This window comes from Lonchura striata, chromosome 12 (assembly GCF_046129695.1).
Source record: "Lonchura striata isolate bLonStr1 chromosome 12, bLonStr1.mat, whole genome shotgun sequence".
NCBI lineage: Eukaryota > Metazoa > Chordata > Aves > Passeriformes > Estrildidae > Lonchura > Lonchura striata.
The window spans coordinates 13,556,608-13,580,587 of record NC_134614.1 but is presented as its reverse complement, the minus strand read 5'-3'; the positions used below and the strand labels follow the sequence as shown (position 1 = coordinate 13,580,587).

The following is a 23,980-nucleotide window of genomic DNA, read 5'->3' as shown; positions in this document are numbered from 1 at the left end:
ATGTAAATTCTTTACTGATTATGATGGTAGAATACTGAGCTATGAGAAACTGCCAGTTTGGAAGATGAAAGGAAAACTACTGCCTCTTCCTTCACTTGCCAAGAGACACAGAAGTTAACAGAACTGGATCTCCTGCCCACAAAGCCATGCACCACTTTTTCCCAAAGATGCCAAGCTACTAAAGTTGACTAGCAAAGATGAAGAGCCTAAAGTTAGCAGCAAAACAGTCTCTGGAAGCCAAGCAGGAATGAGTCAGAATCTTGTTGCTGGAAGGAGTTCTCTGAATCAGAAAGGAAGCTGGCTCAGCTCCCACAAGGCAGAAAAGCAATATAGCAAGCAATAACTGAATCTGAAAACAACACACAGCCCAACAAGTGACCCGAATAGGGATTTTCTTTCTTCAGATAAAAAATCATCTAAAAACTGGTTAAGATCTCAGGTCAGGAAGGGAAGGCATACAGTCTGTAGAAGATACACAGCACAAGAATATCTACAAGAATATCTGGGTTGTGACAGTGCTATAATGTCTGGGAATTAGTTGGGGAACTGTTGGTCTATTAAATACCTTCCCCAAAAGTTTTCTAAAGAAGGTAACGGAAGATGTGATATGTTGATTTCATATAACCACAAGACATGAGGGGCAGCAGGTTCAGTAAATGTCTTCTATGTGAGATGATCTTATAATAATGTCACACTGTAAATGAAATGTTCTTTTTTTAAAAGAAAACCCTGAGTACCCATTTGAACACCAGTTACTTTTCCCAAATGCCACTGAGTACTGCACTAGGTTCCTATAGTTTACTTCATGCTACACAAAGGGATGGACAAAAATATGAGTCCATTAGTATATTCTGCACTGACAGAGTGGCATGTCCTGCTAAAGATGCCAAAATAAATTTAGAGAGGAGATTGAAGCTGCCGGTGTTAACATTCAGGTGGGATTTGAAGCTAAACATTCACCTTATTAAAAAAATCCCCTTGCTTGTGCCCACATTCTCTAAACTTCAAAACCACAGTGCCCACTTTTACCAAGCTGTGCAATTCTCAACACTGACTCAGCAAAGATCCTCATTAAGGGGATCCCCACCCCTCAGACAGCATCAATAATGGTGCTTTCAAAGCAAGCACACACAAAAAGTCTTACAAGTCTGTTTTTGGGGGGAAGTTGGGAGGGTTTGTTTGGTTGATTTTGTTTTCAAGTAAATATTGTAAACTCAAGAACTCTGAGTTTCAATCTGTTCTCAGAAACTAGAAAAAAACCTTCTAGAAAACAATTTAGATAACATGGTTCTAAGATTGGAGAACAGCACATGAAGCATCTCAGGTGAAGTGAGGCTGTGCCTCCTGATGCTGCTCCAGTGTGCTGCTGGTGGTCCTTGCAGTCACCACAACAATGACCAGCTCTGTCCAAGGAAACAATAATCATCCCTGAACAAGTGCTCTTGCCTTCCAAATGCCAGTTTTTTTGATCAAATTAGTTTGAATTATAGTTGGTATGGTATGTATATGTCCCAGACATGTAAACAAGAGACACTGCCAGGACTAATAAGAAAAATGCAAGTATAGAAAGAACCAAACCCAGCAGGGTTCTCTCACAATAGGCTGACTATCCCATAGCCTAGAAACCCATTTTATCAGAGCAACTTCATGAATTATCTAAATCACACAAATAAATAACAAAATAAGTTATTGAAGCCAAATTTGATGGCAGAGACGGTTTTTCTCTTCTATAAGGGAGAAAAGGACTTCAATCTTATCAGCTCAGCACTAAACATCAACTTCCTCTGTGCAGATGCATCACCATGACGGCAAAGTGTCCACAGCAGTCCTGCACAATCCTTATTTTCTCAGAAGACAAAAATATAGAAGCTCTGACCTAAATAACAAACTATTTCCTGAAATTTCCCCCGCTGGTACTTGACTTTGGTGTCTTCTACCATCCCTCCAAGACTTCAATAGGAGGAGACTGACTCAACGGCAAGGACACAGAGTGTATAATCCAGAATCAGGAATACAATTACTGTTCAAAATAGCAACATTGCCCTTGAAATCAGTTGCAACTGAATTAATGACCAGATTGTTAGAGTGTTACCTCAACTTTGCCTCAGGCTGCTAATTAGCAAACAAGTCATTAATTCACTGGTAACAAGTGGTTTCTCAGGCATTATTGCTTCTGACATCTTTAATTCACCACTCTTTATGGAAAGCTTCCCCAGACAACTTTAACCTCAGTCCTTTACAGATCAGCCCCATGCTATTACCACCAGCACACTACACCACACACACACTGAAGACAGAGGCAGAAAAACACAGCAGGAATAGGCTAAGCTGGGTCATTAATTAATATTCGTGACACCTTTCCCAACTCAAGGGGAAGGTCAAAAGGCATTAAAAGTTCTGGATTTTGGTGTGGATCTGCCATTATTTGTAAATACATAATAAGATACTATGAAACCTGGAGAAACATTGCTTTCACTATGGTACACGTTGGAATATGGAATTCCCAATGTGAGGGCAGAGATCTGCTTTTATTTTCACTACATTCTCCACAATAAAGAGCTGTGAACTGAAATATTTCATGTCCTCTGATGCACAAAGTATGACTGAGGTTTATTTTAACAGCTGCACAAATATCCATGCTTTTGAAAACAATCTGGATTTGGCCTGCCAACAAACCCTGATCTAAGGGCTTTATAAAGGCAACATTACTACAAAAAACAAGTGCTTTTCATGTAAAAATCGATAGCAACAGAAACATCCCTAACAGACTACATGGAGTTTTTGGCACCTCTTCCTTTGCTATTCGAGTCCTTGCTCAAGATCTTATTTTATAAATGCCCAAGTTCTACCAAGGTAGCGGTGAAGAAACGCTCTTGCAATTTTGAAGAGACCCCAGTTTTTCTGCATTAACAGAACTGCAATCTCAGTTCACTGGACTCATCTCTCATCATGCATGAGAGGAAACAACACTGTGAACATTAGATTGAATGTTACTCATTTTACTAACTGGGCAAAACAAAAATCTTATTTAGAAGCAGCATCTTAGTAGTTCTCAAGAACTGAACTTCAGAAAGAACATTCAACAGCTTGGATAAAGCACACAATCTAATAAATTTTCAAGATTTAAAATTTGTTTCAAAAAAAGAATAATCTGGCCCAATTGGAAAATTTATGCAAATCCAGTGCACATATTCAACTTCTGTTTCCATATACCATATTCCTAAAGCAGTAGGGGAATGTATGTTGCTAGGAAATCAATGCACTGGTAAAAGTAGTTAACAACAGACCTTCCAGAATTCATAAGGAAAATGTTTACATGCTAAGGTAATGAGTGAAAAACCGTGTGAAGCAGAACTGAAAGTGATCAGAAACTTTTTCTTTTAGTAAAATGCACAACAGGTAAAATGACACAGTCAAAATTCACCCATATACTTTTACCCTCTTCTGAAATAAACTTAGGAAACTCATGCATTATAAACTATTTTAATTTCATACTAAAAGAAACTTTATAAAAGTGAGAAACAGAAAAGCTTTGACTAATAACCCATTGCTTTATTTGAAGATTATGAAACAGACTCAGTGCAGACAGAAGAAGGAACAACTAGCACAAACCAAGCATGAAGGGAAGAACAGGATTGGGACAAAGTTAAATAATTTTGGTGAAGATATCATCATTGCAGGGCATAAAAGTTCTATGTTGAAGTAAGGCTCTGGATGAGCTTTCAGCAATAGGCAATCTCTTACTCCTGAGTACTCGTAAATTTCTATTGGAGAGGCTCTTAATTTCAACAATAAATTAATCATTTATCTAATCCAATGATAGGAGAAATCCCAGAGCAATTTTATTTGAAAACTATGATGTCTTTACCCTTCTCCTTTGGCTTCACAACTGTCCATATAATAACTCTTTCAGACCTTGTCTCCTGGGCACAGTCCTCTGTTGAAATACTCAAGGCCTCATAGCAGACTTCAAGATTAACTCAAGTATCACCATATAATTGTTTTATAAGCTTTCCATATCTACATAAAGAAACAAAAAAATATTGTTTCTCTAGGTTCCACTGAATCTTGCCATTCTGAGAGGCCATCAGCCTCATAAAATCTTGTGTAATTCAATAAAATCTTTATTTTCATGAGTACCAACATTCTCTGTTGCCAGCAGACAATCCATCTATGAACGTTCTTCCCCTACTCTCACTGGGTCAGAGTGGTTTTCTACTCCACATTCAGCCAGGAGGATACTTACTACTTGCTAGTTTCTCTAATGTAATCACCTTAAATACTCATGTCCATTAAGTTTAAAGATCTTAGGACCATTAAATGAAACTCTCACATAGCAAGTCCTAAATTGAGTAAATCTCTTTGACAGTTTCTCCATTGGGAAGCTGCCTTGGATTCACAGCTGATCTCCAGGATAAGATCAACTGATATTCTTTATGCACTCCTTGATAACACCACAAAGCATATGCAGTCCCCTCAGCACAACATGCAAAGCAATAAAGTCATCAGTAAGCAGCTTCAGAAACAGTTCTTAAAACTATAGGGAGATCTCAGAGGGAAACTCAGCTTCAGAACAATTTTATCTTTTAACAGCTTCCTAATCCCCTCACCCAACTCCTGCAGCTTTACCTTTTAGAGTCACACCCCCACCCAGGCCAATTTTTGCATCCAAAAGTAACAACTACAAAAATAAATAAATATTTTTAAAAGTGTAAGACCACCTTCACAAAATAAAATAAATTACAAAAAACAAACAAACAAAAACCCAAACCAGCATATTGAGGATAAATCTAGAGTGCTGCACTAAGCCATAACCTCTTTACTGATGTTTTTTTCCTTCCCCTTAACAGATTCAGGGCCTGTAATAACATTTAATCCTCAGTCGCTAATCTAAATGTAACACTCAAAAGAAGACAAAGACAACGCAACAGAAAGAAAATTTGGCCAGTGCCTTTTGGGAGTGCTGCTTTATCCCTGGAGCGAGTGCATTAATACAGCCTGGAATGAAATGCCATTTTATTCTCTGTAGCAGGGAGGGGATTAGCAAGTTGTCTTCTCTAAACCCAGTCTGAGTCATGGCTCTGTGAACACTGAGAAAAGGATGTGGAATGAAGGGAAGGGTGGGGAGCACTGGCTTTTTATTTACACGCTGCTTCCTTTGTGGGTGGTTACTGATGTGCGCAGTTTGCTAAACAGGGAAAGAAGGCAGGGGAAGTTCTAGGTCCCCTGACTTTAATTCTGTTAGTTAACAAAAGAGAAAAATAATAATGCACCAATTATAACAACATAGTTGAGACAATATGTCCATGGCAACTATCCAATTCACCACAGCATGGAAGCAACAAGGGCAAGTTGCTTAAGGTGCTGAAAGCTGTGCTCAGTGGTATCATTGCTAGGATCTTTTTTCTGGGAGGAAATAAAATGGGTTTGACAGAGTGCAGAACAAAAGGAGGAGGAGACCCTCTGATAGGAGTTACGTGGAGACGAGAGCAGGCTGGCTTCAGGTGAAGAGATGAGGAACAAAGTCCATTGCACAAGTCAGGCCATGCAGGCATCAAGCCTTGAAGTGGAAACCAAGAGCTAATGACTGTGTCAGTGATTTAATATGAAGCTCAGCACTAAGTACTTCACTTTTGTTTTTATACAAAGGGAGATAGGAAGGTTTACTTGCCTACCTCGCAGGCATGCTGTGAAGGGCCACTGGTGGAAAGGTGTACAATATTTCTAAATCCTGCAATGCTTCCCAATCACTAAGGAGTGGAAACAGTCCGTGGAACGCTTGACCAATTTGCAGAGCTGTAAGTGTTGATAAAAGAATTACAAAAGTCATTAAATGCCAAGAAAACTCTGGGGTTTTGTTTCAGATATTTCTTCTCTTTGCTTCAACGCAGACTCTGAAAAACACAGTGGAAAGAAGCCCAGCCCTATTTCCTTTTTCCTCCATCAGCTCTGCTGATACACAGTAGCAGAGAACAAATACAGGGTAGACTGGTCTCACACGCTCAAGTGCCAGGGGCAGATCTCCACAGTGCAACAGGGATAGCAGAAGCTTGGGAAGAGACGCTGTGGTGAAGGAAATGGACTCTCTGCAGCTAGAGAAAGTGCCACTTCTGGTATCCTTTCCTTAAGGAGATATCACAGTCCAGCATCAGAAACAGGCAGACCTGTACCTCATGCATCCTTTGGCTAATATTCCAGTTCACATAATTTTGCAGGAGTGTCAGTTTATTCCTGCAAATCAAAGAATTAGATCTGCATGAATCAGTCTAACCTATCTTAGCACCAACTGTGCTTGTGTGTCTAATATGAAAGAGCAAAACAGGATAAGCAAACTATTCCTTCCAGTGAAGTCACAGGATCTGGTAGGGTATTACAATAAACAGGCTACAGAAAAACTTGAATGTAGGATGCCTAACAAGAGAACCACACAACACACAGACTTCAAGTCCTACCTATTGAGAATGGATGCCAGTGTAGGAAGGACCCTTCCCCTGACCCTGTCCCAGCCTATCATGACCCAGGTGTGAGGCACAAGAACACTTCAGGAGTGTTTGTACAGTGTGTTGTAGACAAAGCAACAATCTGAAAAGGGTCACTGCATGCTGATGGAAGTGACACACTGCAGGCTGCTGGGGGAAAGCAACGATTCTTGCTGCATGTACTATTAACAAAGGGCATTATCAGTCCCAGATCATGAACTCCAAAGCTCAGCTCACTGCAATCCTGACTACTGCTGGCAATTTCTAGAATGCATGATATTGAACTTCACCTTCAGTTTCACTCGTGCCACTCATCTTGTCCCTTTTCAAGACACCCCCAGCCATGTTATTTTTTCACACAAAATTCACATTAGGGCAGGCGTCTCTTTTTGCTACAAAGAAGACAGCACAAGAAATCTGTAGGAATGAGGTAGTTACAGTATGTACTAGTAAATGAAGAACACAGTCCCAGGTCCCAATCATTTCCTTTACCAAGTCAACAAGGATAAATCACCACTACACAAGTTCACAACAACTGATCACACATTTGCAGAAGCAAATCCAAAAAAAGATTTCATTGATCAAAGGCTATATGAAAGTTATGTCCTATGAATTTTTTAAATTTTATTTTAAAAGAGAATTTAAAATTCTGCGATGGAAAACAGGATGGAAATGCAAGCAATGTGTTAGCTGCTTTGTTTTGGCTTCTTTAGCAACTTATTGCTTGACTGTCCAAACAAAAATGTGAAATTACAACAGGTTATGTGACACTTTGGCAGTTAAACATAATTTTAAATAAAGACAGCACAATATACTGCACACCCCACTAATATATTCATCACTACTATATTATCTATTTATGCAATTAAGTATTGTACAGTCTGGATTGGACCCAACTGGACTACATATGCTGCTACTCCAGTTTATTGCATGTTGGCCAACTGTTTACCCAACTGAGATTCAAGTGCTGCTCTTGACAGCGTAATTGCTTTAGCCTCATTAATATTAAAGAATTATAGAAAATATTTTTTCTCGGGCAGCTGTTAGTGCATGTGGAACAATAAGTTATATAACACTACTGGCAAATACAAATATAATTTAAACACTATATATGTCTATGGTAAAAAGGCAACATTAAAGGTCCACTCATTGTGCTAAGGCAAATAAAAAAGACCAGAAAAATCATTGCACCCATTCTAAGAAAGCATTCATGAAATTACAATTTTAATTTGAAACTAACAGGCATGAGATTTGGACTGTTTACCTTTACTTTCCCTGGACAATGAAAACTTTAGAAGTGGCGCCATTCTTCCTACCCCCATGCACCAGCCCAATGCTGCAGTGTGTAGGTTAAGTACAGTAGGTCAAAGTTGGAACAGATTAAGCATGTTCCATTGCTATTTTGAAAACCCTAGTAAATATTCCTATTTAATATTCATTTTGAAAGTCCCTCTCTTCTCCCCCATCCTTCCTTGCAAGACCTATCAGCTTTATTTTACTAAATTCTGTCAAGCTTGACACAGAAAGAGAAGATGCCAGCTTGCACCTCCTCAGCCCCTCAGTACCTGACATTAAATACCTTCACACTCTGTTTACAGGAAAATCCAGAAGCTACACACAAAATGTTATGGAATGCAACTGGAACTGCTGAAAAGAACAAAAATAGCTCCTCACTTTATCCGTTCCTCCGCCTTGGTGGCTGCCTCCTGATACTGCTCGGATGTCATCTTGTAGATCTCTGCATTCTGAAACAAAGAATAGAATGCTCAGCTCTAAAAATTAAAGGCATATCAGATCTTATCTTGTCACAAAGTCATCTTCTATAATTAATAACAATTTCCAACAACAAACAGAATATTCAGTTCGAAGAACGCCAGTAATACTTAAGAGTCGATTTTATTTTCAACAAAATGCATCAAGACCACAACACAGCCTTCATTTCAAGGTTCATTTTTGTGAAATGAAAAAGGGGGAAAAGGTCACTACCAACCAACCATGAGTTTTGTTTATTCCATGTAACCACAAAAACAAGGTGTTTCCAGCACAGAGCTATTTTGAGTTGGGTCATGTTTTGTTCTCTTCTTTCATTAATTGCTGTGAAGGATCTTGTAAGTTACTGACATGCAAGTATCAAAATTGGCTGCTAGCACTGGAAAATCCATTTTACATTTCAGTGCTTCTACTTATGTTACTTATTCTTTAAAAGAAAATTATGCAGCCTGTTTCCCTTCTAACAACATAGGGAGGCGTATCAGGTCTCAGTTAAGGCGCTGCCAAACAGTCTTGAGTGTCTTGCTGCAGGGCTTAAGAGGTTTGCATTAAATTCTCCTGAACTTGCATAGAAAGTTTTAGCTCACAACTGCTCAGTCACTAAACGTGGAGGATGAATTCCTCCTCTGGGCTGCACTGAGGAGCCTCCCAGGCACAGTCAGCAGGAGGGAAGGGCTGCACTCCCCCAGTGAGGGCACTACAAGGTCTCGTGTCACTAAACTGCTGAAGAAGCTGCCTCAGGCAAAGCTGCTGGACTCCACTGGCAACCGCCTCGCTCAAAGCTCATCTGCAAGGTTCTTACTCTGAAAAGGCACAAGCAGAAAATATGCAATAATCAATCAAAAAAAGTGACAAAATGGTATTGAAAGCGAGGATAGCTATTCATTTAGGGCCAGTTCGAGCTGCTATCTCGTCTCTCTCCAAATTTGGTCATTTTATATAGAATACTATTCTTGCCCTTCTTCATTTATTTTCCCATAAATGCAGCTGGTCCTGCGCATGATGAGCCAACACTTACTGTTCAGTGGTTGGAAAAAGGAAAGGACAGATATAACTCAAGTTCTATTAGTGGTTCTGCCACTTGTGCAATCTTGGGCAAGTCACCATTTTCCATCTGCAAGTGAGGGATAACAGCTGCCTGTATCTCTGAAGTTGTGTGAAGCTGAGCTAATTGAAAGGTTTATAAAGGTTTTCAGAACCTGGGCTTCAAGGTGCTATATTTAAGTGTTTTATCTTTAGTGCCTGAATTTATGTTACATACCAGAAGAAACACAGAACAGATTTTGCTTTTTCAAAGTTTGACCTAGGAGACAGATTTAAACTGAGGAATCATGAAGGACTAACCACTTCAAAATGCATTTTACCGGCAAATTATCATTAATGTTTTTGTTTACTTACTCATTACAGAGTGGTCAAACTTCAATGCTATTAAATCCATTTTTCTCCTTCCCATATTGAAAAGTTCAGCTTTTAATGGTGCCTTTTTCTCTGGCCTGTAAACAGACCTCATGACTTACAGCTCCCTGCTGTTACTTATTCACACATGAAACCACAAGACCTGTGCTTCATTAATTAAATCTGCCATTAAAAATTAAATAATGTGAATAAGTAGATGTAAGCGTTATCTCCATTGGGCTTCAAAGGTCTCACCATTTCTCCAATTACTACCTAAGCAATTTTCATATTTCATACTGTCTGATTTCTCAAAGGGACTGGATCTGAGAGATCAGAATGAGAGAAAGTGGGAAAAAGAGAAAGCGAGATAGCAAATTTAAACATTCTTCGGGCAATAGGAAGTAGTCCCATCAGACACTATTAGCCTGCAGCACTCTGCAGTGAAACAGCAGTGGGAGAGGAAAACAGGAACAAATATGTTGTACGTGAGACCCAGCATGAGGTCGTGTTTAACCCACCTGAAGAAAGTAACAACAGCCAACAGAACCATTCGCTGGATGTGCTGTCGATTAAAGTGGTTGTGGCGCAACCTCACATACTTCATTAGAGAGTTCAACTGCCCAGTACTTCAGTCAGGCTCATCTTCAACAGCATCAGCTACAGGCACAGACAAAAATAGCTGGGAAAGGAACCCAGGCTTTAGTTCTGAATTCTGAAGCTGCTAAAGGCAGGCGAGTGAGAGCCTGAACAGAGGCAAGAATCTCAGTGAGGAAAAGGAGGAAAGACTTGGTCTCAAAGCAACCACCAGGCATCATGCAAAGATTGAGGAGGGGCATAGAACACCTTCAACCTGCAGATAAAGCTGCTGAGTTTTAGAAATTAAAAGGAAACGTCTTTCTCTATGATCCAACTGGGCCTCTTGCTGTTGGTTCAGACCTCTCCCCTCCAAAAAACTCTAAAACAAATAGATCAATACTTTGAATGCTATTAATCAGTACCTTTAAATGCTTGCCTGAGCAATAAAAACAGGGGGCTACCATTAAATCTGAGTTTGTTCAACAAGCAGATTTTAAAAATACATTTTCCTTGGCCTTTAGACCCTTTCCAACTTTGGTAAAGTCACATTCCCTTTTGTCCTAAACATTAAATGAGCACCAAATGGGCTAAATGGGCAAGAGAAGGGCCTTTCAGCATGGACAGACACAGCAGGCTCTGTGATCTGGGGCTTCTACAAACAGAATAATTTGCCAAGTATTCTCATCTATACTACTTCAGACACAAGATCTGCTTGATTTTCAGCAGTTTACCCACCATGCTATGGCAGGAGAGAACGTTCTAGTGGCCTAGAACTTTGAGGGCTTTGTAATATAGTTGCAAACAAGGAGCTAAGCCAGGAACCACCTGAGCACTTCCCCCAACTTCAGCAGGGTCGCCTCCACACAAGGGCTATTCAGCAGGATCAAGGTGTGGTATTTGCACTTGAAACAAAGTCTGAGCTGCCTGTAGTCTTAGTGAAGTCCTTTATCTTCACAAAACGATATTCAGAGGTACAGTAAAAGAGAGAACATTCCACATGAAATTACAAGACATGAACGCTGCTTTTAATTTACTTTCACATTATTTGATGCTTGAGATAAAATGGCAGCTCACAAAGAAAAAGTTGAACATAAGACCTCAACTATTATTAAATAAAGCTCCTGGCAGTCTTAGTTGCAGAAATAAGTTTAAAAACATGACCAAAGGACACCGTAAGAGCTCAAATAACAAAAGACACAGAAAGAATGAATGAACCACCTAAAATGTTTCACTTCTCTCAATAAAGCTGAGCCTTAGGGGAGTCAACTTCAGAATATCACAGCTTTGTCATATGGGGAGAGTGCTCTCCAGAGAAGACAAACAAACTAAGCAAAGAAATGTTAGTTTGAAAAATTTTTCCCTGCTATTAAATGATGGTTTGTAGCAAATAATAAAAACACCAGAAGTTGTAAAAATACATAACCAGAGCCTAAAGTGCAACAGAACCACTTTTCTTTACCCTGTGTTTTTCTACAACAGATTTGCTGCTATACCCTTGCTCTCCACTCTTCCAAAACACCCCTGTGCTAAAAATTCCCTTCCAAAGGGAATCAGTTCTAAAACTTTGAGCTAAATTTGGAATAATTTTAATTCAGCATTCCTCTTTGGCTGCAAACATGCAGAGAAATTCCAACACTCACTACTACACCTCACTATACTGCCCAGGCCCTTTCCAGAACACATAGCAAAGAAAGTATGAAAACATAATATCAGAAAGACTGAGTTCTCAGGATTATTTCAGGAGGGAAAGTAATTGAAACATAAAGAGAAAACCCTGCCAGCTCATTCTCACACTGACATCAAACCACATTCCTTACAACTTCAGTGAAACATGTGCTACTTGCAGTAACATGTAAAACAAAAAACTGAGCAAAACAAGCATGAGGAAACCAAAATTAATCAGCTTTCAGGTGAAATTATTTGTGAACATCAAGCAGCAGCATTGAAAACCTGACACTGGGATGAAGATTTCTCCATCAGTTTCAGTTTGGGTCAATAGATCAAAAGGCGTCTTGATTTAAAACCAACAATCCCAACCACCATCACCACAGATATCTTGAGATATTTTGGCACCTCAGAGTATAGAAGCTTGTCAGTGGTCACAGTGTTTAGAGATACAAAGAGGATTAACAGCTGTTGAAATGCTGCCAGCCTAGATGAATGCCAGTGATAGCTCTGATGAAACGGAGCAGGGCAGTGGAAGCCTTGACAAATGCTGCAGACGACAGCCGGAGATTGGATGGCACAATCTGCCTCGCACCTGACAGACGCGGTGCTTCGATCCCTTCTCCTGACATCCACACTCACCAGCCCGCAGCAAAATGCCCTTTGCAAGCCCCTCTCAAACCCAAAACAGCACAAGAGGCAGTGCTGTGAGCGGGGCAAAACATGGTGTGCCCCACAAGGGCAACGCAAATTTCTGAGAGAAACAGGTAAGGAAAGCAAAGATTACTTCTTACATGTCAAATGTCAGCTGGAAGATATTCAAATTCCTGCTTCCAGCTGCTTCTGAAGCCAGAAATAAGACCTCATGCCATCCAGAGGAGCAGCACAACTGTGGCCTGCCTGCACACTCTTGGGGACAGGCAGCACACATGTCCTGGATGCAGCTGCTGCCATGAGGAACATGGGTCAGTGGCAGCTTTGGGAGCCACCTCTGCTGCCAGCAGTGCCTCAGGGCAGCAAAGGTGCACCCAGGTTCCCCACACCTCAGCAGGTCGCTGGTTCACACACGCTGTAGATCATTCTCACCACTCAGAAGTCTCACACAAATGGCTCCTAACAGATTTGAAAAATTACCCCGTGTACCTGCATCCCTCCCACAGGTACAGAGGCAGATGAGTCAAACCAATCTGTTCACTGGATGACCCTATGGATGTGTTAAAATCAACCCACTCAATCACTGCTATCAGCTTTGTCCAAAACAGGGAGTTTGTTTCTTGCAGCATATTCTGAAATTCCCAATCTCTTCACCTCCTGAGCTCACTCCTCTGGCGTTTCTCCTCAGCCCATTGTGTCAGCATTAGCTCATTCATGTTGCCTCTTTCCCATCAAATGCACATAAAAATAAAACCCTATTAATAAGGAAGATAAACATGCCTATAGAGCATATCACTGGAGCACAGAAATTAAGGGTTAAATTGCTTTTTTGGAAAGTCATATGCTTTTTTTCTTAAAAGGTAACAGAGAAAAGATGCAAGGAACTACAAACAGCTTGCTGATATGAAAAAAAAAAATACTTTTTTTCAGCCAAAGCCAACTTCTAAACACAGCTCTGTTGTTTGCTGTTCATGTGTGGGTTCATCCATTCCTCCCGCTGAGACCAATAATGAAATGAGAGCATTGAATTTGTTCCATTCTATTCTTTCCTTCGGCAATAAGCTGTGAGATCATAAATTTTGGATTAAGATTCAGAGAAAGCATAAAGAGAGTAGTGTCCACAGTAAGAACACAGGCAAGTTAAACTAGTCAGGAGCAGTAGTACATTCCTCTTTGAACAGATCTTCTCATGTCTGAAATATTATCCTGAGTTGAAAGCAAAATATTAATTCTGTAGCATATCTAGAAAGCTTCTCAAAGACAAAATCCCACAGAACACCTATCTCTACAAAGCTTGAGGGAGGCAGAGCTGGAGAGAAGGAACATAGCTGGGTTTATCCTATAGAAAACAAACTAGGTACAAAAAGGTTAAGCTATAGTCCCTAAAGCACATGGTGACTCAAATAAAAATATTCATCCCAGGACTTCCCAGAACCAGGGTCCCACACAGAGATACTCCATCTGAGTGAAAATGGGTTTACAGACCCAGGCTGCAATCCCACACCAGAGTCAGACTGTCTATGAAGGTACCCTGGGAAGAGTCTAATTAAAAACAGGTACCCCACAGCAAAATGGTTTAGGGACTTCCAAAAGCTTCAAGTGCATCACTAGAGGCAGGCAGAAAAGCCACATGTTATCTTCAAGTCAGAAAGGCAACCAGCAAAAAAGAAACTAATACTACAGAAGCAATTAAAAGGAGAAGAAGGAGAAAAGAGAAAGAAACACTGTGTTTATATGAGGTTGCTTTAAAGCACACCCTTCTGAAAGACTACAAAAAAAGCATTGCCAATTCTTTAAACAAACTCTGGAAAATAAAAGCGGCTTCAAAGAGAAAGGCCATAAAATTCCAGCAGGTAACTCAGGCTTTCTGAAAAGGACAGCAACAGCTTTGTGAAAGGCCCAGATTAATGCCAGTACTGGTGTAGGGGAGTATCACCCCACTCTCCTCCCAGCTGGAAGTTTAGCTAAGGTGAGAAACTCACAGTAAATGCCTGAATCAATTACACCTGACAAGTGCAGGTAAACAGGCTTCCCAGGCATCGATTAAACATCGAGAGTTTTCAGCATCTGCTTCAGAGGAGTCCTGCATGTGGCTGCCCTGTGCAGATAACACAGTGCCCATGGCACTGAGGGCACAGCACTGCCTGCCAAACCCCAGCACCTGTGCTGGGCACCTGACAGCTCATCCTGCAGGGCCACCTGGGTCCTACCAGCAGATCCACCACACAATCAGATGTGCTCTGAGATCACAGGATGCTGCCTCAAACAACTGGGCATTGTCCCTGAGAGAGTGACAGGAATGCAGAGAAATCGATGCCAAAGGAAACAGAGAAGAAAGAAGGAAATTGCCAGAATATCAAGAGTGCTAAGAAATGCAGGCGGAAGTTTCACTCAAAGGCTGACCAGCCTTTCAAGGGGGAATAAAGAGGGGAAAAAACCCCATCAAACAAAACTGGCAGCCATCAAATACTTGTCATACAATAAAAAAGATACGAAGCACACTCCCCTGTCAGGCCTGTCACAGGAGCTTATTTTGGGAAGGAAGGAAGGAAGGAAGGAACATTTTAGTTAAAATTTAATGCCATCATGCCAAAGCTGGTATCTGACAGAGCCTCCAACAAAACTCCCACCACCTCGGACAGTCATGCTGCAGCTAAAACTTCCATCTTTCTCTGCTGAGAATATCCCTAAGTCCCATTTATAAACTGCAGCAGCTGGCTCAGTTAACAGTTCCTGTTCCAGTTGAAAAAAAAAGCTGAGTTAAATTCATGACCCCATCCTTTCACACAACAGGTAGCTAAGGAATGCAGTACACTGTGTTCCCAGAAGAAGGCAGAATAGAGGAATCCAAGGCAACAGGATGCACAAGAGAACTGGAGAATACTGAAGAAAATGCATCATATCTATACACTTGCATGGGTAAAGGAACTGCAGGGATGAGAGTCACTATAAGAAACAAAACAAAAAAAACCACAGAAAAACAGAAGTAAGCCAAGCCTGGAAGTTCCACCCCCTCCCAGGGTTTTTCCTCTACCCCCAACTACAAATTATTCTCCACGTGCAGTTTCCAGTAAATCAAGCTTTGCTAAATAACCCCGACATGTGCGGGGCTGAGAACCAGCCAACAAGCAATGATGAGATGTCCCTGGAATGATTAAGGAAAATGCAGACATCTCTCAGGTTACAAGGAAGCCTGTTGTACTCTCCCCTTGGTGCATAGCAATGCTGCAAGCGCTGTTCTGAAACCTCTGATATTCAAAGGCTCATTTGGTTGACAAGGAGCCTGTGGATTCGTGGACAGATTGTCACACAAACTGTCAGGTTTTTAGAGAGACTATCAGACCTCTCTTTGCCTACGTTATGGAGCACATCAAAGACACAGAAGATGAACCAGACACAGACTGCACAGATCTGACAGAATGGTGGGTGTACATATTCAGAATACTGTACTGCTGGGGGGTGGGGGGAGAGGCTTAATGTGAATAATCAGGGGCTGAAAGTTCCAGAAATGTGACAGTTTTTGGCAGCAATTCCCATCTTTGCATTTATTTATCGAAGGGAGAAAATCTGCCATACTAGAGGCAAACTTGAGAGAGGAAGAAAAATTGTATCAGCAGCAATTTATTTTGCCACTGTACTTTTTCTTTATTACTATTACTCCCAGCGCATTTTCTGAAGGTATTTGTATTTTCAGTCAAGGTTCTCTCACTGTGCTTGCAGGCTCTCTTCCCATTTTATCCTGTAGGAGAGACTGGTTTAATGATTACAGCCAAAAAGACTGCTAGGACTTCACAGGTCACTGTACGCGGTTAATGACACAGACAAATCCACACTTTCAGAAGTGCCTGCTGGCTCACTGCTCTGTCTGGAGATGCTCAGAAGCTCATTATTCAAAACTTCAAGCTCAACTTATGGGTAATCAGCACATCTGAAGAAATACACCATACCCAGATAACCAAAAAGTGACGAGAAAAAAGCTATTATAGAAAATACTAACCTTAAGCATTAAGGTCTCACTTTTAAAATGGGGACAATGTTCACTTATCTTCCAGTGAGCTAGAAACTTCAGTTAATGAATACCTGGAAAATGTTCCCAGCTCCACAGTTCAAAAATAGTATTACAAAGGATAACTTTATGTCATTCTCCCTTATTAGTGATAGTTGGACAAACATTATAAAGCAACAATGTATTTTACAGGTGGCAAAAAAAAAACTTATTAAACTATTTCTACAAAGAAATATTAATGATTATTTAGAAAGGAAAATAAAATATGAAACAAAACATTGATAACAAGAAAAAGAAAATGGATTAACACAGATTCCATTGGCCTGCCTTTACAATATCACTGTCACATAACCTCTAGTTTGCCGTGCAAGGCATCAGTTATTCCAGAGAAAGGAATACTAGTATTTTTTATATGTATTTTACCATTCAGAAGATTGAAAATCAGCACACAGCAAACAGAAAATAAATACGATGTTTATCCTAAGATAAAAATAAACCACAGGGAGGACAAAGGAGAAAGGATGGCAGAAGGGATAAGAAAGAACTCAGAAAATATTTGTAAGCAATTTCCTTCCCATCATTTGACAGTCTCATTCTCTCTGCTTTTAGCAATCTTCTCTTTCACCTGTTTTTTAATGCAGCTGTTTTGCCTCCCCTAAAGGGGTTTTGAAGAGACACCTCTACAGCTGGCAAAGAGGGAAGGCTCCAAAGAGAAGCCCAGAAGGACCACACACCTCCAATCAATGGAGAGAGGCATTTTCACAGCAGGGCTATTAAGCTGTGAACATTAAAATGAAAATCAAACACCCACAGAGAGCAGGAGCAGCCACACAACTCCTTCATTCCCCTACTCTGGCAGAGACCACTCCAGACATAGCTCTGAGGCAGGATGTTACCTGTGGCCTTACACAGCTTTTGGGCACCACCAGCTTAATAATGGAACTTCCATTACAGAATCCAGACAGAGGAAAGGCAACAAGGCAGGTCTCACTTTTCGCCTATTAAACAATAATAGGAATAATTACTTATTAACATAAATAAACCTGAAATATCTCACATCTTGCTGCCAAGGCTTCTCAGGAACATAGACGGAAGAATGTCACATGCACAGTGCACCACACATCCATAGATGCAAGATAATCTACTCAGAATTTAATCTCTAAGCACAGTCTGACAGTAAGGATTATTGCATACAAGCAACAACAGACCTTGAACTTGGCCTTAAACAAAAAATAAATACAGGTAGACTTAAAGTTCCAGAAGAAACATTTTGGTATAAGCATCCTAATTATCATGTGTTTGTTGCTGTAGCTGATAAACTTTGTAAGAAAAAGAGGCTTAGGAAACAGAGTTTTTTATAAATAGATATTTTTTCCAGGTGCATAAAAAAAAAAAAATCAGTATTTCAGCTGTATCTGGACAAGACCAAGCAAAAAATTCAAGCTCTTCAACTAGAGACAGCCTGAGCTCAGACAACAGGAACACAAAGAAGGGACAGAACTATGCTTTTGCTGGGGAACAACAGGAGGGAATAAAAGCAAACACCACAAACACTTCAGACCTGGAGGTAAATCCTCTCTCCACAGAACAAATGAACACACAAAACCCAGCACTGTTGTTTTCAGCCAGCAAGGACAAATGCTGTGTTCCTCCCTGGGACACACTGTGACTATCACAGAAATCAACAGTTAGGACACTACTGTGGGGGATTTTTTTTGTTCTTCCTGCAACAAACCCTTGTCTCTAACTGAAGGAAGAGTTCTCAGTGCCACACGAATGAGTGATTAGCCATCAGGCATAATGGCTTTTTGCTGCTGCCATAGGAAGCTGTATCTCAACAAATGACTTAAAGGTGAGAGGTGTCATACACTACATTTAATTCCCTAAACAGCCAAAGGAAATTCTGCGGTATACATAACCATTATGAAAAATGAGGTTAAAAAAATGCACATACATGCTCAGACAGGCACACAATGCAGCATTTTTACACGCCCATATGAGTCGTCTTCTCTGATCAAGAACCACAGTCCAGGCAGTTCAAAGCTTGCTGCACGTCAGGTAAAATTAGATGATTTCTGTGTCCCATCCAGTGCATCATGAGACATCTCTGGGGAAAAAAAAAAAAATCCAAAACCCAGGCACTCCTCAACTGACCCAGGCGTGCAAGCTCAAAGCAACTTTGCAGCTTGAAATTATGAAAGAAAAATTTGGCTTCTGTTCAGAAGAATGGGGACGCAGAAGAAAAGAGAAGGAATTAAGCCGGTTTTCTTATTAAAAGACCTGAACCACAGTAATTGAGAAGGAAAAGAAAAGTTAGCTCTTCTCATAAAATAACCTAGTTATTGCAAGTCTTCTCAAACCAGAGGCTTAGAGCTTTATCTCAGCTCCCACATTTTCTTCTCCCATCTCTTGCTCCTCTGTGGCCTCTTGGTGATTGGCACAGATTCAGCAGCTTCTCAGTGTATCCTGGCTCTGTGGACATTCCTCACTGTTGCTGTCCCCTGTGCAGGGCAACATCTTTTACCTGCTGGCCACTCCACTGCTGAACACCTACCTGGGCAACCTTTCCACATTTGTCAAGGTACAACTCCCAGATTGTTCTACTGCATATGAGATGTATATTTATTATTTTTAACTAAAACAGAACAAAATTATCCATTATTTCGTGTTTATTTACAATGGAGCTAAAATGCAAATGGGCGAGCCAGGAAATCTTCATTTGAGGCAAGGTGTTTAACAGCAAACTGTGGCTGGGATCATCCCTGGGGCAGCAGAATGTATGGCCAAACCATCAATTAAACCAAGAACCAACCAAACAAAAATCCACCCCTCATCATCAAGAAACCAGGAGATTCTGCAACACGCAAAGCAAGTTTGCAGTGGCTGAAGACCTCACTGTGAGCCTGATGGTACACATCTATCTAAAAACATTGAACATGTTATTTACAAGCTACTTCTGAGTCACCCTGGTCTCTGGGGAATGTGCATTATATGTTCAAGAAATTGGAGTAGCTCTTTTATTTATGTTTCTTTTAAAATGACTGGCAGATGGGGAAAAAACCTTCAGAGAAGTGGCCCCAGGCTGTCATGAAACATGTATTTAACACACCCACAGTAAACTACTAAACACTTCAGAAGGTACAGCCGCTGTAAATATGGAGTAGTTCCTTTTTAAAGCTGATCTTTGGACTACTTAATTCAACACAAATTTGAGATCTTCCAGGGAGTCAATTTATAATTATTAGCCATATTTTCCATTAACATGATGACAGCATATTCTGTAAAGGCGGAGCCATAATTTTAAGGACCTTTTCAAAACAAATCCCAGTGTTGGCTTTATTTTTAAGTCACAATAGGAATGCCTTTTCCCTGCCACATGTGGAAGGACCACTGTGAGCTGAAATAGAAATCTCAGATTCCCCAAAGTCAGGCTCTTATGCAAGTGAATTCCACACACAGGGAAGTTTTGTCTACCTGAACCAATTTCCAAGACTAAATCTAAATCTGGAATATCCCTAGAGAAGCACAAGCTTCAATCATTGAAATCCCAGCAGACACACAGAATCCAGCCTAAGGTCTGGAACACATTTAATCAATTCACTGTGCTAACTCTCTACAGCTTCATAAAATAGCCAATAGTGCAATAACAGGGCCAGAAATTAATTGTACACTGGTTGGTGAATTACACAGAAATAACAGGCAGCACTGGTATTTATTGCAGCAGGGTGATGTAGCTGCTGTTGAGGTACAACTGACCTCAGTAAAAACAGGTGAGAGACAGGGAGGGGGTGGGGTGTGCAAGTGCTGCTTTCCATTAGAAATGCAGCACTGCTTTTACTGGTAACACTTATCTATATAAATATACACACACATATTTATAAATACCAATTCTGCTTATAAACAAGCATGTAAACAGCACAAAGAGGGATGAATCAGAAATTTAAACTATTAGGCAATGAGAAAATTAATTAAGGGCAAATTGGGTTGAATAAAAAATGCCAAGAGAGGATATCAGAAATATAAGATAATGGGGAAAGCTCTCAGAAGTTAGACAAAAGAACCTCTTGTTTTGCTCTTTTTGGACTAGACTTGACAAATGCTCCAGTGTTAAGTTCTAACAAAGAGACAAGATCACATTCTAGGTCTTTTTGTTCTGCCTTTAACAAGTCTTCATAGTGATACACTGATGAGACCAGATACCAGATTGTTATCTAAATTCAGCTGCTAAATTCAGTGTTAAGACACTAAGTTCAAACCACACATTGCCACATTTATTTCACAAGTCGAGCCTGAGGATGGATTCCTCCAAGATGAAGCAGCCCATAAGCATCATTCTCTCCCTCTGCAAAGATACTCTGAATGCCAGGGAAACAAAATCACCGTAAGGCTCTGACAGTTCACCCTTCAGCACACAGACTGCAAACGCATCTCTGCACTAATCGTGCAGGCTGAAGAGGAAGCAAACACTTAGCTGCTGTTTGCATAGAGGCTGCTTGTAATTTGATGTAATGTACTGTACAGCAGTCAACACATATTGAAGGGAGAATATACACACTGCAGAGAAGGCAGAGAGGCTGTGCTGACATCTAACACATTTTGGTTACCCTATTATAGATGTTCTTCGAGTTCATCAAATTACCAATCAATTTATCTGATCTCTAAAAGCTGTGTACAGAGGTATATTAACTACTAAACATCACAAGCTTTCAGCAAAAAAGTCATTAAATGGGTAAATTGAGCACAAGGTACTGGAAGTTGGTTTGTTGGCCAGCAACAACAAGGAAAGAACCTCTCCCTGCAGACAGGGAGACTACAAGGAGCATTAGCCTCCTCTAAAGATGCTCTTCAGCCCTAATGGATGCCTACAGAAAGTAAAAATCAGGGATGCTGCCCTCCCTGTCATGCTCTTACCCCAGCATGACATTTCATGTCTGAGAAAAATTGAAAAGGAGAAGAGGATGGAAGGCTGGAACCGGTTCAGATTATGATTTCAGGTTTGTCCCCTTTTCAGTTTGTTCCCATTCAGAAATTTAATTCATGCACAGGACAGGATCTTCCATTCTCTAAACATCAAAGGTTGTGCCCTGGGAGACTGATAAGAGCCGCTGTCACTTGAGAGCAGCATCCACACAGCCCCAGACAGGCAACCTGAGCAACTGGAAGTGATCTGAATGATTAGGATGGATCTTGTCAACCTATTTCAGAAAACTACACTGGGGATTATTCTTGTGCTCAGAAGATTAAATCAACAGTTTGATAAACTGGGTGCTTTGCTGTACTGCTTCCACTGGCTTGAAAGACAAAATGCTTTCTTGGATCATAGATGTTGTAAGTTCAAAGAAAGCATTGGTGAGTTTGTGAGAGGAAGGGTCCCCAGCCCCAGGAAAGGTTGGGGATGAACAGAGAATAGAACAAATTGGATAAGAAATGAAAATGTAATTGTAAAGAATATTGTAAGGTTCAATTACGGAGATGAGGACAAGAAATTCTTCTGAAAGGGAAACACATTTTTTGAGACCACAAGTTCATTTCACACTAGCTGTTCTTCTTCCAGGTACCCACAGCACTGGCTAGAGCAGGAAGCTGGTGGCTGGCAAGACTGTGACTAGAGGCAAACAAAGCAGCCTTTACACACATGGCAATAGCTCACACACAGCCCCAAGACACTACAGGAGAAAGCAAATGGTGTCAGTGACACCTGCCAGGACATATCAACTCATTTATCAAAGGGCACCGAATCTTTAACTCCCACTGAGAGGGCAGAAGGTTTGGTTGGAGATAACACCTGAACACAGCTTGTTTTTTCAAAGGTAGGCAAGTGATCCCAAGGTCTCATGGATACAGACAAGCCTGGCATCCCAACTCAAGGAATGGATTTCTCATCCCCTTCAATAGAAATCTCTCCCCACCTTTACTAAGTGAAATCAATTTGTGCAGCCCCACAGTCTGCTTTAAATTGATGATGAAGATCCAACATGAATGTATTGTTCTGGAAGGCTTTTTTGTTCAGGCTTCTTTCACTTTTTTCCTGCAGAAATTTTTATTGAGACAAGTTACCAGCCATAAACCAGAAATGACAGTGGACTTGCATGTAGGGGTGACCTTGACACACCAAAGAAGGAGACAGCTCCAAGAAGAAGGATAAAGGCCAATAGGAATAACAAACAAAAATAACTTCGCCTCCCATTCTTTACACATACTAAATGCTTTACAAACATGAATTAAACGGGAAGTACAAGGGCAAAAAGAGATTAATTTAAACAAACCAAACAAGATGAATGCCACACACAAAATTACAAAATTTGTGAAGTCAAGCAGAGAAAAAGGTGCAGTCAACCTTATTAATAAAAAAGGTATATATTCAATGCATTCCTTTCCCACTTGCACAAATACTCTACAGCTTATGAATACCTCTTGTGCTACTTACTGCTCTGAAAAACTACAAGCAGAAAAACGTTGCATATTAATGCACCCACTGCTCACAGTAGTCCACAGCCGCCTAACAAGAGATAACGTGGGAGCCAGAGCTTAGGAAAATCCAAACAAAGAAAAGGCATCATCTACAGCAAGGAGTTTCACTTTATCTTCCAAGATTACCTTCAGCTTTTCTCTGCTGTTTTACTCTACTCCAAAGCGCTGCCTGTGTTTTTGTTGTAGTGTAGACCTGCCCTTAGCTTTTGGCAGGTTAAACTCAGCAAGAGGCCAAATAGCAAAAGGAGTAAAACAAATATTTACCTGGAAGAAAGTATACAACTAATATGCTAAGTAAAATATCCTGGTATCTGAAGGGTTCCAGGAGAGACTGCACTTCTTTCTTACACTATTTTTTTAAAGGACCTTTCTACTACTTGGAGAAAGCAGGACAAAGCATACACAGAATCCCTAATAAAAATCCCAGTTACCTGGGAATGTTACCTATTTACAACAAGCTCCCTCCATCTCCCTCCCTGCTTCTCAGTAACAAATAAATGCATGAAAAAACATCATATTGAGCATCTCAAGTTGAGTGTGTCTAAGGATCTCCCAACAGATTATTAGTCTAATTCTTTCTATCCAGAGGAACACTACAGTACAAAACCTCATTCAAAACAGTTGAGAGAAGACACATATTTTATGAAATCATTCAAATTACATGGATGAGATGTAAAATTACTGAAACAAGTCAGAGTTAGAAGTTTAACCACCTATAACAAATTAGTCAGGTCTCATTACTGGATTACTTATTGGAGATGAGACAGTCACACTGGAAACACAGGTGTGGAATGGAATGTCTGTATCACCATCTCCAACCCTGCAATCACACACAGTCATACAAGAAACAGTCAATTGAAAGGAGCCTTTTCCTCTCATTTTCCTGATTATCTAAATATTTCAGGCACTCCAAAACACACCCAAAAGACAGAAACACTACAACAAACTACCAGAGTTAAAGTGA

General features: G+C 40.4%; 1 protein-coding gene across 2 annotated transcripts in view; it reads right to left on the bottom strand.

Annotated features, from left to right (window-relative positions):
* The window catches only part of CHCHD6 (coiled-coil-helix-coiled-coil-helix domain containing 6), a 109,131-nt gene that overhangs the window by 43,880 nt on the left and 41,271 nt on the right, over window positions 1–23,980 (bottom strand). For both annotated transcript variants that reach the window (XM_021532034.3, XM_021532045.3), the window contains one exon: window positions 8,154–8,224. In XM_021532034.3, coding sequence (XP_021387709.2) covers window positions 8,154–8,224 — 71 coding nt within the window. The remainder of the gene's footprint in view (window positions 1–8,153; window positions 8,225–23,980) is intronic.